This window comes from Bos javanicus, chromosome 7 (assembly GCF_032452875.1).
Source record: "Bos javanicus breed banteng chromosome 7, ARS-OSU_banteng_1.0, whole genome shotgun sequence".
Taxonomy (NCBI): domain Eukaryota; kingdom Metazoa; phylum Chordata; class Mammalia; order Artiodactyla; family Bovidae; genus Bos; species Bos javanicus.
In genome coordinates, this window is record NC_083874.1 from 4442023 (window position 1) to 4455640 (window position 13618).

The window sequence follows — 13618 nt, forward strand, 5'->3', positions numbered from 1 at the left end:
AGCCGCAGCGAGTGAGGGCGCGGTGGTGGGTCTATGTACATGACGCAGGGGCCCCGGCTCACCCCTCACGGCGCAGCTTGCCTGGAATCACAGTATTTTCACATCACGAGTCAAAGGGCTGATTCCCCTAAGCTGTCCTGTTCCTAAAAGTCTTGGCAATTCAAGAATACTTAGTAGAGAAGTGATATATAAGAAAAAACCCAAATCCCCTGTTGTAGACCCCCCGGCAAAGGCCTGCCCAGGGCTAGGAGGGGGCAGCGAATCCTTTGAGGATGCCTGGCCGCTGGTTTCTGGCTGGGTCCCCTCCCCAGGAAAGCTCTGCACCCACGCCCCTCATGGGCCGAGGCTGCCGTGTTAATACAAAGTCACCTGTGCTCCTGGCCAAGGGATGCGAGAAACGGGCCACGGGGCTGGACACCCCTCCTTCCCTGCCCACCTGCACCAAGAACCCAGTGCTGGGCAGATGGGAAGTGTGGGCTGACGGGGTTCCCTCATGGGGTCCCCAGTGCCTTGTTTGAAAGTTGCATCCAGGAAGGTTGTTTGTAATTTTATTAAGGCCATTTTTTTAAAAAGTTCTACATACAAGTCTAATGGTAATCAAACCCTTCTATGTACATGTAGTTCTTCTTAAAAAAAAAACAAAAAACAGTCCCCATTCTTTGCCCCCAGCCCCTGCCACGCAAAGAGGACAGGTCCCTGACCTGGATGGACTGGCACTGTGTCCCCCAGCCAGACAACAGCGGTGGAGGCCAAGTGGCAAAGGACAGGGGGCTCCCCGTGGGTGTGGCCACCTGGCCACTTGGCTATGTGCTAACAGCCCAGCTGGGGAACAAGAGAGGGACGGTCACTAGGATCTGGCTCCCACAGACATGAGGCGGCGCTCCGGAGACCCTGATGGAGGTGGAAACGCACCAGGCAGGAGGGGCCAGCCCGGCTGGCAGGCAGAGAAACAAGTAAGAACTCAAGATGCGGTGTTGGAGGGAACCAAACAGAGGCTCCGGTTCCAGGGCAAAGCAGAATTCGAAGCCTGCCCTGCTGCCCGCTCGCAGGGCCTGGAGGGCTGATGGCCGGCCTCTGGCGCACCAGTGAGCCCGACAGATGGTCACCTGGGCCTCCTGAGGCACTTTGAGAAGCACCTGGAAACCAGCCTCTGAAACACACACTGCTCTTTGCCTCCAAAGCCAACCCTGCCGGGAGCGGCCACCAAAGAGATGGTGGGAGAGGATGAATGTTGGCTGGTTCTCGGGGCGGGCTTGCTGAGGACAGGCTCATCACTGGGGCGCCTCAGAGCAGAGGGGCCGCAGCTGCCGCCAGCCATGGGGTCTGGGATGGACCCGCCCTGAGGACTGGCTGGCACCTTCAGGAGACCCTTAATGCAAGCCGGGGCTCCTTCCCGGAAGTTGGTTATGGGACTGGAGGCGAGGCACTTCCGGCCGCTGCCGCCAGCTTTCACCAGGGTGTCCGCCCAGTCCAGCCTAACCTCACGTCCTTCTGGTTTGGGATAACGGAGCAAAACTAAAAAGACAGGAGATGCAGCTCAGACCTGGGCAGGCAGCAGGCTGCTTCCAGTTAGCTCACAAGTATTACAAGATTGGATTTCTAGAGTTAAAAAAAAAAAAACATGCTCTCAGGCAAGTGTTGGCTTGAAGGAGTCAGTTACTCATCCACAACCAAAATGTAAATACAAACCAAAAGAAACAAACGAAAAGAAACACAACAAAAAATGCCCTGGCCACCCCCTCCCCACCCCATTCATTAAATAATAGTAACAGTGACCACAGTACAAAGAAAGATGGAAACAAGTTGCACCCCGCCCCCAGAAATATCTGCCTCCACATGAGTCCCCGACAGGCTGGGGTTGGGGTTTCACAGCACAGGTGGCCGCAAAGGGGCCTGGCCGGAGGGTGGGGGATGGGCAGGCGAGGCAGGGACCCTGGAGGAGACTCAGCTGCTTCCCATGCTGTTCACATGTTCGCATCCCACCTCCATGTGATGGATGCTAGCGTTCTGTGTGTGCACAGAAATATAAAAGACAGCAGTCCAAATAGTGTTTATTTTGCTTCACGTCCGCCCCCCTCTCTCTGGCACTTTCTCCCTTTGGCAGGGTGGGGCTGGCTCGCTACCTATCCAAGGGCTGGGGGTGCGGGCAGGTAGGGGGCCCAGGGACAAAGGAAGGCAGTGAGAGCTGGACAACAGTCGCAAGATGTACCTCAGCCCACCACCGTTGCAGAGCATGGTGCCCACCGAGGCTGGGAGCCCTGCCCAGCATGCTTTCCGCATCTTACAGGGGATGAGAGAGCAGGGAGGGTCCGCGGGGGCGACGACGCGCGGCCTCACGCGGGAGGTGAACGACCGGGGCGGGGTGGGCAGGGGGCGCTTGGCGGCATTGCAAGCTCAGAATCACAAGCTCGGCCGTTTGCGAGGGACGGAGCGCCGCTGTCCCCAGGCTCGGGGTGATGCCATCGGGACCACTGGCCGGCGGGGTGACAGAGCCGGGGGCTGGGCGGCCATGTGCCACGCGACCCGCTCACAGACGGTCCATCCGGAAGGTGTCCTCGGTGGCCGGGTCGGCCAGGACCATATCTGGGTCATTGAGCATGTGCAGTCCATCCAGGGTCAGGGGGTCAATCTTGAGTTCGTCCAGGGGGAACTGGTTGTCAGAGTCGAAGCTGACATCACCAACCCCGGCCAGTGTGCTGGTCAGTTCTTTAGAGAGGCTGGGAGGGGACTCTCCTGTCACTGGGGTGGGGGGTACACACAAAAGTCTCAGCTTTGCCCTGGCCCCCGGCACCCCCACTCTGTACCTCCACAGCCCCAGTCGACGCTCAGGCCGCACCAGGAAGCTCGCCTGAGTGGTCTGTGCTGCAAAGGACACCTGCAGTGTCTGGGGACATTTTCAGTTGTCACTCCTGGAGGGAATGCTACTGGTGTCGGGGTACAGGCTGGGGATGCGGCAACGCTGCTCAGCACCCCACAGTACACAGCGTGGTGCCAGCCCACATGTCGGGGTGCCAAGGCCAGGACGCCCGGGATGAGGTTTGTGACACAAACTTCAGCATGACCTGAAGGGAGCAGGGGGCCTCTCCGACTCTGCCAGGCAGTCTGCTCTGTGTGCATCGGGGACTTGGCTGTGGGCAGGAGGGAAGCCCAGGTTTCTCCGCAGAGACCCAGGTTCAAACCTGGGCTCCTGTGAGATCATGGACTTCCGTTTCCCACTCTGGCAAATGAACACGTAAGTTCTGGTCTTTCTGGGCTACTGGACAATCAGAGGCCTGATCCTCTCATACAACCTCCAAGGCCAAGGCTTCTGCACTCAAGAGTATCTCCTGCAGACCCTGGGTCCAGGCAGGTGGCCCTGGGTCTAGTCCAGGCTGTGGGGGGCTCTGGAGAGAGAACCCTCCCATTCTAGAGATGCCAGAGGGACTGCAGAAAGGGTCTCATCCTCAACCCCAAGTCAGCCCTGGCTTATGAGGAAACTGCTTCTTCTTTGATAATACCAAGAACCTTTAGGGGCATGACAAAGGGTGGGGAGAGGACTGGAAGGTCTGAGCATGGCTGGGTGGAGACGTGTGTGTGTGCGCACACGTGCCCAGGCACTGTGTGTGTGTGTGTGCATGTGCACATGAGTGTGCCCGGGCAGTGTGTGTGTGTGTGCACGTGCTCATGAGTGTGCAAGGGCACTGTGTGCGTGCGTGCATGCGTGTGTGTGCGCGCGTACACGCACGTGTGCCCAGGCACTATCTGTGTGTGTGCACGCGTGTGTGTGCCCAGGCACTGTGTATACGTGCGTATGGGTGTGTGCCCGGGCAGTGTGTGTGTGTGCACGCGCGCATGAGTGTGCAAGGGCACTGTGTGTGTGTGCGTGCGTGTGTGTGCCCGGGCAGTGTGTGTGTGTGTGTGTGTGTGCACGTGCACATGAGTGTGCCCGGGCAGTGTGTGTGTGCACGCACTCATGAGTGTGCAAAGGCACTGTGTGTGTGAGTGCGTGCGTGTGTGTGCCCGGGCACTGTGTGTGTGTGCACGTGTGCGTGTGCCCAGGCACTGTATGTGTGCGTGCGTGCCCAGGAACTGTGTGCATGTGTGCGTGTGTGTGTGCGCGTGCCGGGGCACTTGTGTGTTTGCATGCGTGTGCCCAAGCAGTGTGTGTGTGTGCGCACGCGTGTGTGCGTGTGCCCAGGCACTGTGCTTAGGCTGCTTGGGGATGCCCAACACAGTATGTGTGAGCTCTTATGTGTCTGTTGGCTGCACAGGACAAATCCCACTGGGCATGTTCAGCTACTGGGGCGCGCGCGCTGGGCAAGGGGTGAAGGGCGAGGTGAGTGAGTGGCTCCGTCCCGTCCCTACTCTGCACCCGGGACACTGGACTGAGTCCGGGCTCAGCATGTGCACCCCGGCCTGCACCCCGTAAGCTCCGCAGGGAGTCAAGGTGGGGCTCTGGCCTCCATGGTCTGCACTGAGGCAGGGCTCCATCTCCCTCTAGGCTCCCACGGGGACACTGACGTCAGGACCCGCCCCGAAGACGCCCTGACGGGGGGCCTCACCTGTGAGGATGATATTGGGGATGCTGCTGTGGCTGGGGTAGCCAAGCTGCTGCGTGTCCGGCAGGCTCCCGTGGCTGCCCGTCAGGCCCATCATGGCCGCCTGGGAGTAGTTGAGCGTCGAACCTGGGCTGTACAGGCTGCTGGAGCTGATGGCGTTCTCCATCATGTTGAACTGCTCCAGCTGGAGAGGAAGCATGGGGGTGTGAGCCAGCTCCCCCAACGCTGGCCGGCCTGCCTGTAGCCACCCGGCCCTCCCGCCCCACGGGACGCCCAGCACACTCATGCTCGGGGCTGCCAAGCACAAGTCGCCCTGCCTTCGGGTCTCCCCGTCTCTGAACCTGCCTGGGCTGGCCAGCACACGGCCCTGTCCGAGCGTGTGGAGATGGATGGATGGATGGTTGGTGAAATGAGTGAACAGCTCTGAGTAGCAGTCCACCCTTCCCATGCACACACCCCCTCCACCCCGGGGTCCACGCAAAGCCAGTGCAACCCCTCCCGGCAAACCCACGTGCATGGCCCACACCAGGGCACTGCTGTCACAGCCACGGCCCGTCCCCGCCAGCGTCCACCGCCTGCCCTTCCTCCCCCTCTGTGGGTGGCCTCGTTCTTCGTGAAGGGTGCAGACGCAGGGGGACCAGGCCAAGCCACCCCCTCCAGGGCCGGGGCCGCCGCAGCCCGGGGAGCGGGCCGAGGAGTGGGCGGGGTCTGGCGAGCGTCTGCGGTGGGCGCCCGCTCACCTGGTGGGACAAAGCATTGGCCTGCCTGGCCGCCATCTGCTGCTCATAGAATGAGTCCCCAAACACGCCGCCCAGGCTGGAAGAGTGCTGCAGACAAAAGAGAGGCCCGCTGTCGTCAGGGCTGCCCGAGCCAGGCAGGGGGGAGGCCGTCGGGGGGCGCTGTGCCCGAGCCAGGCAGCGGGGGAGGCCGCCGGGGGCGGTGTGCACGAGCCAGGCAGGGGGTGAGGCCATCGGGGGCGCTGTGCCCAAGCCAGGCAGGGGGTGAGGCTGTCGGGGGCGGTGGGAAGGTGTGCCCACAGGCGGGCTGCACCCAGACCCTTCCCCCAGGACCTCACCGCTGGCCTGGGCTGGGAGAAAGGGGAGGCCTTTGGAACTTCCTGGAAGATGCTCGGAATGTGAGAAGCTGACCCCGTCCATCTCAGGGCTCCTGGGAAAGCCCATGCCCCCTGTGATGGAGGGGTGCACGCCTAACCTCAGGACGATTGCTCCTTTCCACCACCTGATCCTGGGGGGCCTTTGCACCCCAACTTCCCTCAAAGTGCCATCCCATCTCCTCTCTGTGAGCCCATTTTCATCAGATGGAAGCCAAGGGGCCACAGGGTCCAGGAACCCCATGTGACAGCCCAGAGGAAAGTGTGTGATTGGGGCAGGGCGGGAGGGTCTCTGGGTGTCTAGGATGCGATAAGTACCTTGTCAGACATGGGAGACACGGGACAGGAGGCAGGCCACACACGCGGGCAGGAAGGCTTCACAGAGTAGGACGAGACAGGCACACAGAAGGCCCTGCCCCCTGGCCCCCACGGCTGAGAGGCCAGAAAGCCCCACTCCTGTTTGCCCAACGCCAGCTGGGGCAGAGGGATGGGGCTGCTGGGAAAGGAGCAGGGGGCTGGGGGTCCTCAGAAGCAGCGGAGATGCCAAAGAAGGAGCAGGGAGCTCCTGCCCACTCCTGAGATGCTGCCAGCGAGGTGGCAGGAGAGTCTGGGGGGACGCAGAGGGGAGCAGAGGCGGAGCTGTGTGCGTGGCCAGCTCACAGCACAGGCCAACAGACCTGGGAAAGCAAGTCCCCAGCCCAGCGCGCATCCAGGTCAGTCTTCACAGACCACAGACCCTGGACCTCCTCCCTTGGAGCGCCCTGTTCTAGAAAGGTCCCCATGTTCTCCGACAACTGCCAAAGCTTCACTCTCAGGCCTCTACTGCAAAGAAGAGTTGGTCACAAAACCAGCAGCCACTCTGAGTATCTAGTGGGCTGACCACAGAAAAGGGACAGCCAGCCAGGTGGAAGGCGGGGCGGCTCCTGGGGACGGACAGGCCACTAAACACCACAGAAGAGTTAAAAGCGCTAACGGAGCAAGAAGGGAGAAAAGCTAACGTGGCAAAAGGCCACCTCTGCCCTAAAAATCGCCAGCTGCAGGTTTGGAAAAGGGGGTGGCGAGGCTGCTGGAGGCGGCAGGTGACCACCTCGGCTGAGGCCGGGGGCATGTCTCTCCGGGGCACCTGACCCTGCTCCCATGGCCTTGGCCCCAGAGAGCCCCAGCGCACACACAGGAGACCCCAGCTTCTCGTGTAAAGCTGCCACAAGGGTCTGCCAGAAAGGTCTGCGCAGAAGGAAGCAGGGAGGGAACGCAACGGGCCCAATCCCAGCTGCCTCAGGTTCCGGCAGCAGCTAGACAGATCCATGCGAGGGCAGGCGTGGCAAGCCGGCTGCCTCGTGCCTCCAGGGGAGATGCTGGCTGGGCCGGGAAGGTAGGGGCTGACCCGGGCCCAGGGGGCTGATGAACGCATCCTCTGAGATCCAGCTTCAGTGGGAAGCCCCATCTGCCTTCTGCCATGGTTTGCCCCCAAGCAGAGCCCTCCCAGGGCCATCTTCACATCTGAAAGGGCAGCCTTCTTCCCCGCCGGCGCACAATGGATGGACAGACAGACACACACACAGACACGGGTTTGATGAGACAGCAACATGCTCTCTGCTCAGGATGGACCGCTCTGGTCCAGGCGAACCTCTCCCAAGAGAGATCCACTCCACTGTAACCTTCCTCTGCCACCTCACGCATGAGAAGGGCCGTTACTCAGAGACCAGCCCAGGCAGGCTGCCCGCCGTGGCTTCTTCTGCCTGGAGCAGCGTCTCCCATTCCCACAGCCCTCCAGCTCACGTGATGAGACCAGACACAACTGCACAGAGCCCACAGGATGGCCGGGGAGCGCGCAGACACCAGGCTGGCCCTCGGCACGCCCTGAGCTCACTGAGCCTTTCCTGTCTTCTGCAGAGCCGGGGGAGAGTCCCAGCCCCTGGTTGCCATGGTTGGTGGAGCAAAAGGCCCTCTTGTGTCAGTGAGCCTCAAGAACAGCCTCCGGTCCCCCCAAGGGGAAGGCCACTGTCCTGACATGCAGGGCCTGGCTCGGGGCACGCTGAGAGCCTGGCAGACGGGGAGAGCGGGGCATGCCCCCCACGGCCCTGCCTGAGGGTGAGACGTCCTTGGGTGCTGCAGTGACTCCTGAAGTCTCTTGACTTGGTGACATTTTGGGGATGGGGTGGCAGGGTGCTGGGGAGGCTTCACTGCTATGGCAAGAAGCTTTGGGCCCAGACGTCAGCTTTTCGGGAACCCCCTCTCTGATGGAAGGTTCTGAACAGAATGCAGCCAAAGGGGGAGCAGCACCAAGGGGGATTCTGCGGAACCTGCAAAGGTGTGTGTGCATGTGTGAGACTGGGGACCTATGCTGTGCGTGTCAGGGAAGCTGTGTGTGTGTGTGCACGTGTGTCACAGATCGGGAACCTGTGTGTCAGGGAACCTGTGTGTGCGTGTAGTCAGGGACCTGTGTTGTGTGTGTATGTCAGGGAACCTGTGTGTGCGTGTGGTCAGGGAACCTGTGTTGTGTGTGTGTGTCAGGGAACCTGTGTGTGCGTGTGGTCAGGAACCTGTGTGTGTGTCAAGGATCAGGGTCCTCTGTGTCTGTGCATGTGTGAGACTGGGGATCTGTGCTCTGCATATGTCAGGGAACCTGTGATGTGCAGGGACTGGGGACCTGTGTTGTCTGTGTGTGTCAGGGAACTTGTGCTTTGTGTGTGTCAGGGATCAGGAACCTGTGTGTGTGTGTGTCAAGGAACCTGTGTGTGTGCATGTGTGCATCAGGGATTGGGAACCTGTGCTGTGTGTGTGTCAGGGAACCTCTGTGTGCGCATGTGTGTGTGTCAGGGATCAGGAACCTCTGTGTGTGCGTCAGGGATCGGGAACGTGTGTGTGTGTGTGTGTGTGTGTGAGGAAACCTCTGTGTGTACGCGTGTATGCATCAGGGATCGGGAACCTGTGTGTGTCAGGGAACCTCTGTGTGTGCACGTGTGTGTGTCAGGGATCGGGAACCTGTGTGTGTGTGTGTGTGTGTGTGTGTGTGTGTGAGGGAACCTCTGTGTGTGCGTCAGGGATCGGGAACCTGTGTGTGTGTGTGTGTGTGTGTGTGTGTGTGTGTGTGTGAGGGGCCAGGGTCCTCTGCGTTGCCTCGTATGAAGGGAAACCTGAATCTGACGGACACGCTCCAGCCCTGCCTGCTGTCGAGGGTGAGCCTCGGGCTCTTCATCCATGCGAAGAGGACGAGGACCTTGGACAGGCCGCCAGGCCACTCAGAGAAGCTTCCCAGGCTGGAGGCCTGGAGGTGAGAGACACACCTTCACGAGGGGTGGAGGGCGCTGAGGAGCAGAGCCCCCGCACAGGCTGGCTGTCACTCAGCTGTTCCCCAAAGCGCGGGGAGCACCCCCCCACCTGCAGAAGCCTGGAAGCACGAGGTCTCGGGGAAGACATGGGCAGGGACAGAGCACAGGCTGCTGGAAGCCTGCTCCGAGCCACACCCTGGGGTGAAGCTGGCACCGACACCACTGACGTGAATGGGGAGCCTGCCACCCTGAGCAGGGGCTCAGCACAGACTCCAGAGGTGCTGTGGGAAAGTGACGGCTCCGGGGGGAGGGTGCCTGCTCCTTGGCCACCGCGTAGGGTGGCTGCGCCTCACCAGTCCCCACCCCAATGGAGTGAACAAGATGGCGTGGGGTGAGACAGGAGGCACAGATGCTGTACAGGTGCACAGGGGCCACGCTGGGGGCGCCAGCCAGGCTGGAGTTGGGGGGAGGAGGGGGGCGGCGTCCCTTACTTGTGGGGAGCTCCCGGGGGAGAAGCCTTGATTGGAGACGGGCGAGGTGGGAGACTGGTTGGCTGGGGAGCCGGCGCTAGTGCGGTACTGCTGCAGAGCCGGTGCCTGCGATGACAGACAGGTCAGGACGCTCGCAGGGCCCCGGGCCTGGCCGCTCCCAGCCCAGCCACCTGGCGAGGTCCCCACCCCTCAGGTAAGCAGAATACCCGGGCATCTGTAGGAGGGCACCTGAGCCTTGGGCCGTAAAGGGGCCCGGCCTCCAAACCCAAGTCTGGGAGGGGTAGGAGCACATGGTCAGTCCAGAACCCAGCCTCGCAGAGTTGCCCTGGGGGGCTACGGAAGGGCAGAGGGGTCGGCCTCTACTCAGCGGGTTTAGAGCACTCACACGAAGGCACACCAGTACCCACACACACATACGCACAGCCATGCACACACCAACACACACGCTCGGGCAGGGAAGGCCTCGAGCGATGGCAGGATTGGGTGCAGAGCAGCGGTCCTGGTGCCCGGGGTCACTATCACCAATGTTGCTTGGGACCAGCCCTCTGGGTTATGCACAGACTTCTAAAGGGCAGTCACCTCTTCACTTGAATGACAAAGGCTCTTGGCGTCTCACCAGAACCCTGGGGGCCAAGACCCGCTAGGCCAGGACCTGAATCTAGTCCCTGCTCTGGTCCCGCCCAGGGCAGCCCTGCTGCGTGTCTCTCAGCAAGCTGCTTGACCTCTCTGACCTGCCATTTAATGAGACCCAGCTGGCCGGCGCAGGGCCCCCTAAGAACTACGTCTCCTTCGTTTCTTCTGTGGCCTGAGAAGTCTGGAATGGGGGTTGAGCCCCATAGGGCAGGAGGTTCCGGTAGCAAGGCTTGAGTGTCCGAGACATAGCATGGTCGCTTGGCAGTGACTAGCTCAGGTCTTCTCGGGGCTGGGAAGATGAAAATGACCAGAGGGACATTCTCCTCGCTTGAGCGGGTGTGCAGAAGCTCACACAGGCTGCCCCTGGAGGCCGAGCCCTGAGACCGCCAGCTCCCGTGGGGGTGGTGGGTGCATTACCCCACCACAGGGTCCTGATCCGAGAGCTTGGCTCGGACACCCCGTGCCTCCACTGTCCCTCCAGCTCCACCGTTAGGCTCTGCCACTGCAGAGTGTCATGGGACTGGGTGCCCCGGGCGGCTGCACTGTCAGAGCCTCCCCTGGAACTGCTGTGTCTCTGCCAAAGGCAAGGTTTGGGTGCAGTCCCATCCCGGGGAGCCCTGAGGTCTGCCCTCTGAGGGATCAGAGCGGCTTGGACATGTGAGCCGCCCCCTGTTCGGGGACCTGCTGGCCCTGTCCGGCCCAGGAGGGCTTGTTCTTTACAGAACACACGGTGTTCTGATGACATGTACCCTGGGGCTGGTGGCCATGGGCCAAGTGAGCAGGGAGGGCTGGCTGGGCCCCCAGCATGCGTCTGTTTCTCTGAATATGGCCAAAGGTAGCTGTGACCACTCCCTTCCCACCAGGGCAACCTGGATAAAAGTCTGAACACACAGGAAGGTTTGCAGGTGCCATCAAACCGCCCCCAAAGCTAGCATTTGTTACCGAGCCTGGTCCCAGGCAAGGGGGTCCCACGGGCTGAGCTGCAGGCCCTGGGCCCAGAGCACTATGCGCTAAGAACCGCAGAACTGGTTTCACCCCTTCTGTTCCTCCTAGGTCATCTCCATCACTCTGGCTCCTGGAAGTCCATTCCCTAGCTCCTGCGAGCTGTGTGCTCCCCACCTCTGAGGAAGCCTTGGGTGGGAAGGGCTGAGGGGGGGATCCAGGCCCATGGGAGAGGGACACAGGTGGCCCATGCTGCATGAAGTCTGGGGCACCTGACCCTGCTCATGAATCAGTTTCCCCATCTCTGTGGGGAGGACAAACTTGGCTTGAGGACTTCAGGCAGGATTCCTCACTGAGCCCCTGGCTGCAGACAGCGTTTGCCTCTGCTCCGACCCCTGGCCAAGCTGGCCTCAAAGGAGAGCCTCAAGGTGGCTGCAGATAAAGCCAGGAGCCCTGATGCTCCCCCCAGCCCCCAGGTTCCTCCTGCACAAGCCCCCCTGCCCCAAGCCAGGCCCCTTCCCGCCTTACCGAGGCAATGTCGATCCCCATCGGTGGCTGGCCCGCGTTCTCTGGGGGGGACTGGGGGAGAGAGGACGGTACTGTGACCGCGAGCGGGGGCAGCTGGGGCCCCCGTGTCAGGCTGGCACTTGGCATCAGGGAGCCGCCCTGGGGGAGGCCGACAGGCACCTGCGGGGGCTGCGGGGGCGGCTGCTGCTGGGAGGCCGGCGGCGGGGGCGGCGGGGGCTGAGGCTGGGGCGGCGGCGGCTGCTGAGAGCCCGCCTGGGTGAAGAAGGCGTAGGGCAGCTGCTGCTCCAGAGTCAGGGCATCCATGGCCACGGCCTGGAGGGAGAGGAGGGCGTCAGGCAGGAGGCACGCTCAGAGGTGGGGGCCCCCACGGCCTGGTGTGCGTGGCAGCGAAGTGATGGACAGACCAGAGGGTGTCCCGACCCTGGACTGGGACAGCAAAGGCTGAGCGGGAAGGCCTCCCCCAGGGCCCACAGAGGACGGGGCTGCAGCTCGGTGGGCCTGCCCCCAGCGAGGTTTTCTCCCCGCATGCCAATAGGGGGCACCAGTTTCCATATCTGCAGACTTAGAATCCTCTCCTCCTCTGCCCCTTTGAGCTGGAGATTCCCCGCTGTAGGCAGGCACGGGGCGTACACTCGGGGAGCTCAGTGGGGAGCCAGCACCTAGCCCCTGTGGAGTCCTGTAAGGGGCAGGAACACCCTCACCACCTGCAGCCAAGGGGAGGCTGGTGAGGAAGGCACTGGCGTGGTCACTGGGCAATGACCAGCTCTGGGCTCTTAAGAGTTGGAAAGAGGAAAACAACCAGAGGGAAGTTCCATCTACACGGGCAGCTCCCCAGGCAGGCAAGGGCTCCTGCCTTCTGAGGGAGACTGGAAGCATCCGGGAACTACAGGATATAAACACTAAGCAGAAAGCCTGGCCTCTCATTAGCCGGTAGGCAGTTTGTGAACAGAGAGGAGTTTTCAAAAGAAGAAGGCAGGCCTCAGGGGTGGCGCGTGGCGGGGAAGGGAGACGAGGCTGGGGTCCCCCAGATGGAGAGACCAAAGGCAGTGGCATCAGGAACCATCCACGGCTCTGGCTCCTGATCTGAACAAGAACTGGATAAGAGGTTCTTAACCTGGTGGGGGAAAAGGGCCCAGGCCAGGCATGGGAAGATGTATTAACAGAACTATTGTTAAATTTCATCTTAGGTGGATAAGATCAACAAGGTCATGTTAAAAAACAAACAAACAAACGTTATCTACTAGGGATTATAAAACAGTCAACAGGGACAAACTCCTCAGAGCGCACAAACTACCAAAACAGACCCAAGAATCTGGAAAAGGAAGTCTGAGCAGATTGGTATCAAGGGAGAAGTCAGATCAGGCACCACAAGCTTTCTAATGCAGATCCGTCGAGACTGTGGCACCTATGCTGAATTCTACCAAACATTCCAAGAAGTAACATAGATGCTTCTCAAACTCTTCAAAAAACACAAGAGGAGAGAATACTTCCTAATGTATTCCAGGAGCCTGGGCTAAGTAAAAAAAGATTAGATTCCAACTGTGGAAATCAAAAAGGAAAGGGGGAATGTAACTTTACAGAAATTAAAAGGATTATGAAAGAGTGGGCTTCCCTGATAGCTCAGTTGGTAAAGAATCCAACTGCAATGCAGGAGACTCCGGTTCGATTCCTGCAATGGGAAGATCAGCTGGCAAAGGGATAGGCTACCCACTCCAGTATTCTGGCCTGGAGAATTCCATGGACTGTATAGCCCCATGGGGTCGCACAGTCAGACACGACTGAGCGAGTTTCACACACACCGCCTACAAACGAGCTTCCCAAGTGGTGCTAGTAAGTAAAGAATCTGCCTGCCATTGCAGGAGACTCAAGAGATAAGGGTTCAATCCCTGGGTCAGGAAGATCCCCTGGAGAAGGGAAATGGCACCCTACTCCAGTATTCTTCCCTGGAGAATCCCACAGACAGAGGAGCCTGGTGGGCTGCAGTCCATGGGGTCGCAAAGAGTCGGACACGACTGAGTGACTTAACGCACAGCCACTGCCTATGAACAGCTGTGTGCCAGCACAGGGGACAACCTTGATGAAACGGACCAATTCCTAGACACA

The 13618-nt window shown here is 60.6% G+C and overlaps 1 protein-coding gene and 1 long non-coding RNA gene across 3 annotated transcripts in view; both read right to left on the bottom strand.

Annotated features, from left to right (window-relative positions):
• Positions 1-535: 535 nt before the first annotated feature.
• Positions 536-13618, bottom strand: part of CRTC1 (CREB regulated transcription coactivator 1) — an 81822-nt gene continuing 68739 nt past the window's right edge. For both annotated transcript variants that reach the window (XM_061421511.1, XM_061421512.1), the window contains 5 exons: positions 11516-11827; positions 9413-9517; positions 5279-5365; positions 4542-4722; positions 536-2739 (listed from right to left, as the gene is read on the bottom strand). In XM_061421511.1, coding sequence (XP_061277495.1) covers positions 2528-2739; positions 4542-4722; positions 5279-5365; positions 9413-9517; positions 11516-11827 — 897 coding nt within the window. In that variant the 3' untranslated portion in view covers positions 536-2527. The remainder of the gene's footprint in view (positions 2740-4541; positions 4723-5278; positions 5366-9412; positions 9518-11515; positions 11828-13618) is intronic.
• Positions 8137-9406, bottom strand: LOC133250367 (uncharacterized). The gene is made up of 2 exons (XR_009737317.1): positions 8481-9406; positions 8137-8442 (listed from the first exon to the last, which is right to left on the bottom strand). It is a non-coding gene; the product is annotated as an uncharacterized LOC133250367 (long non-coding RNA).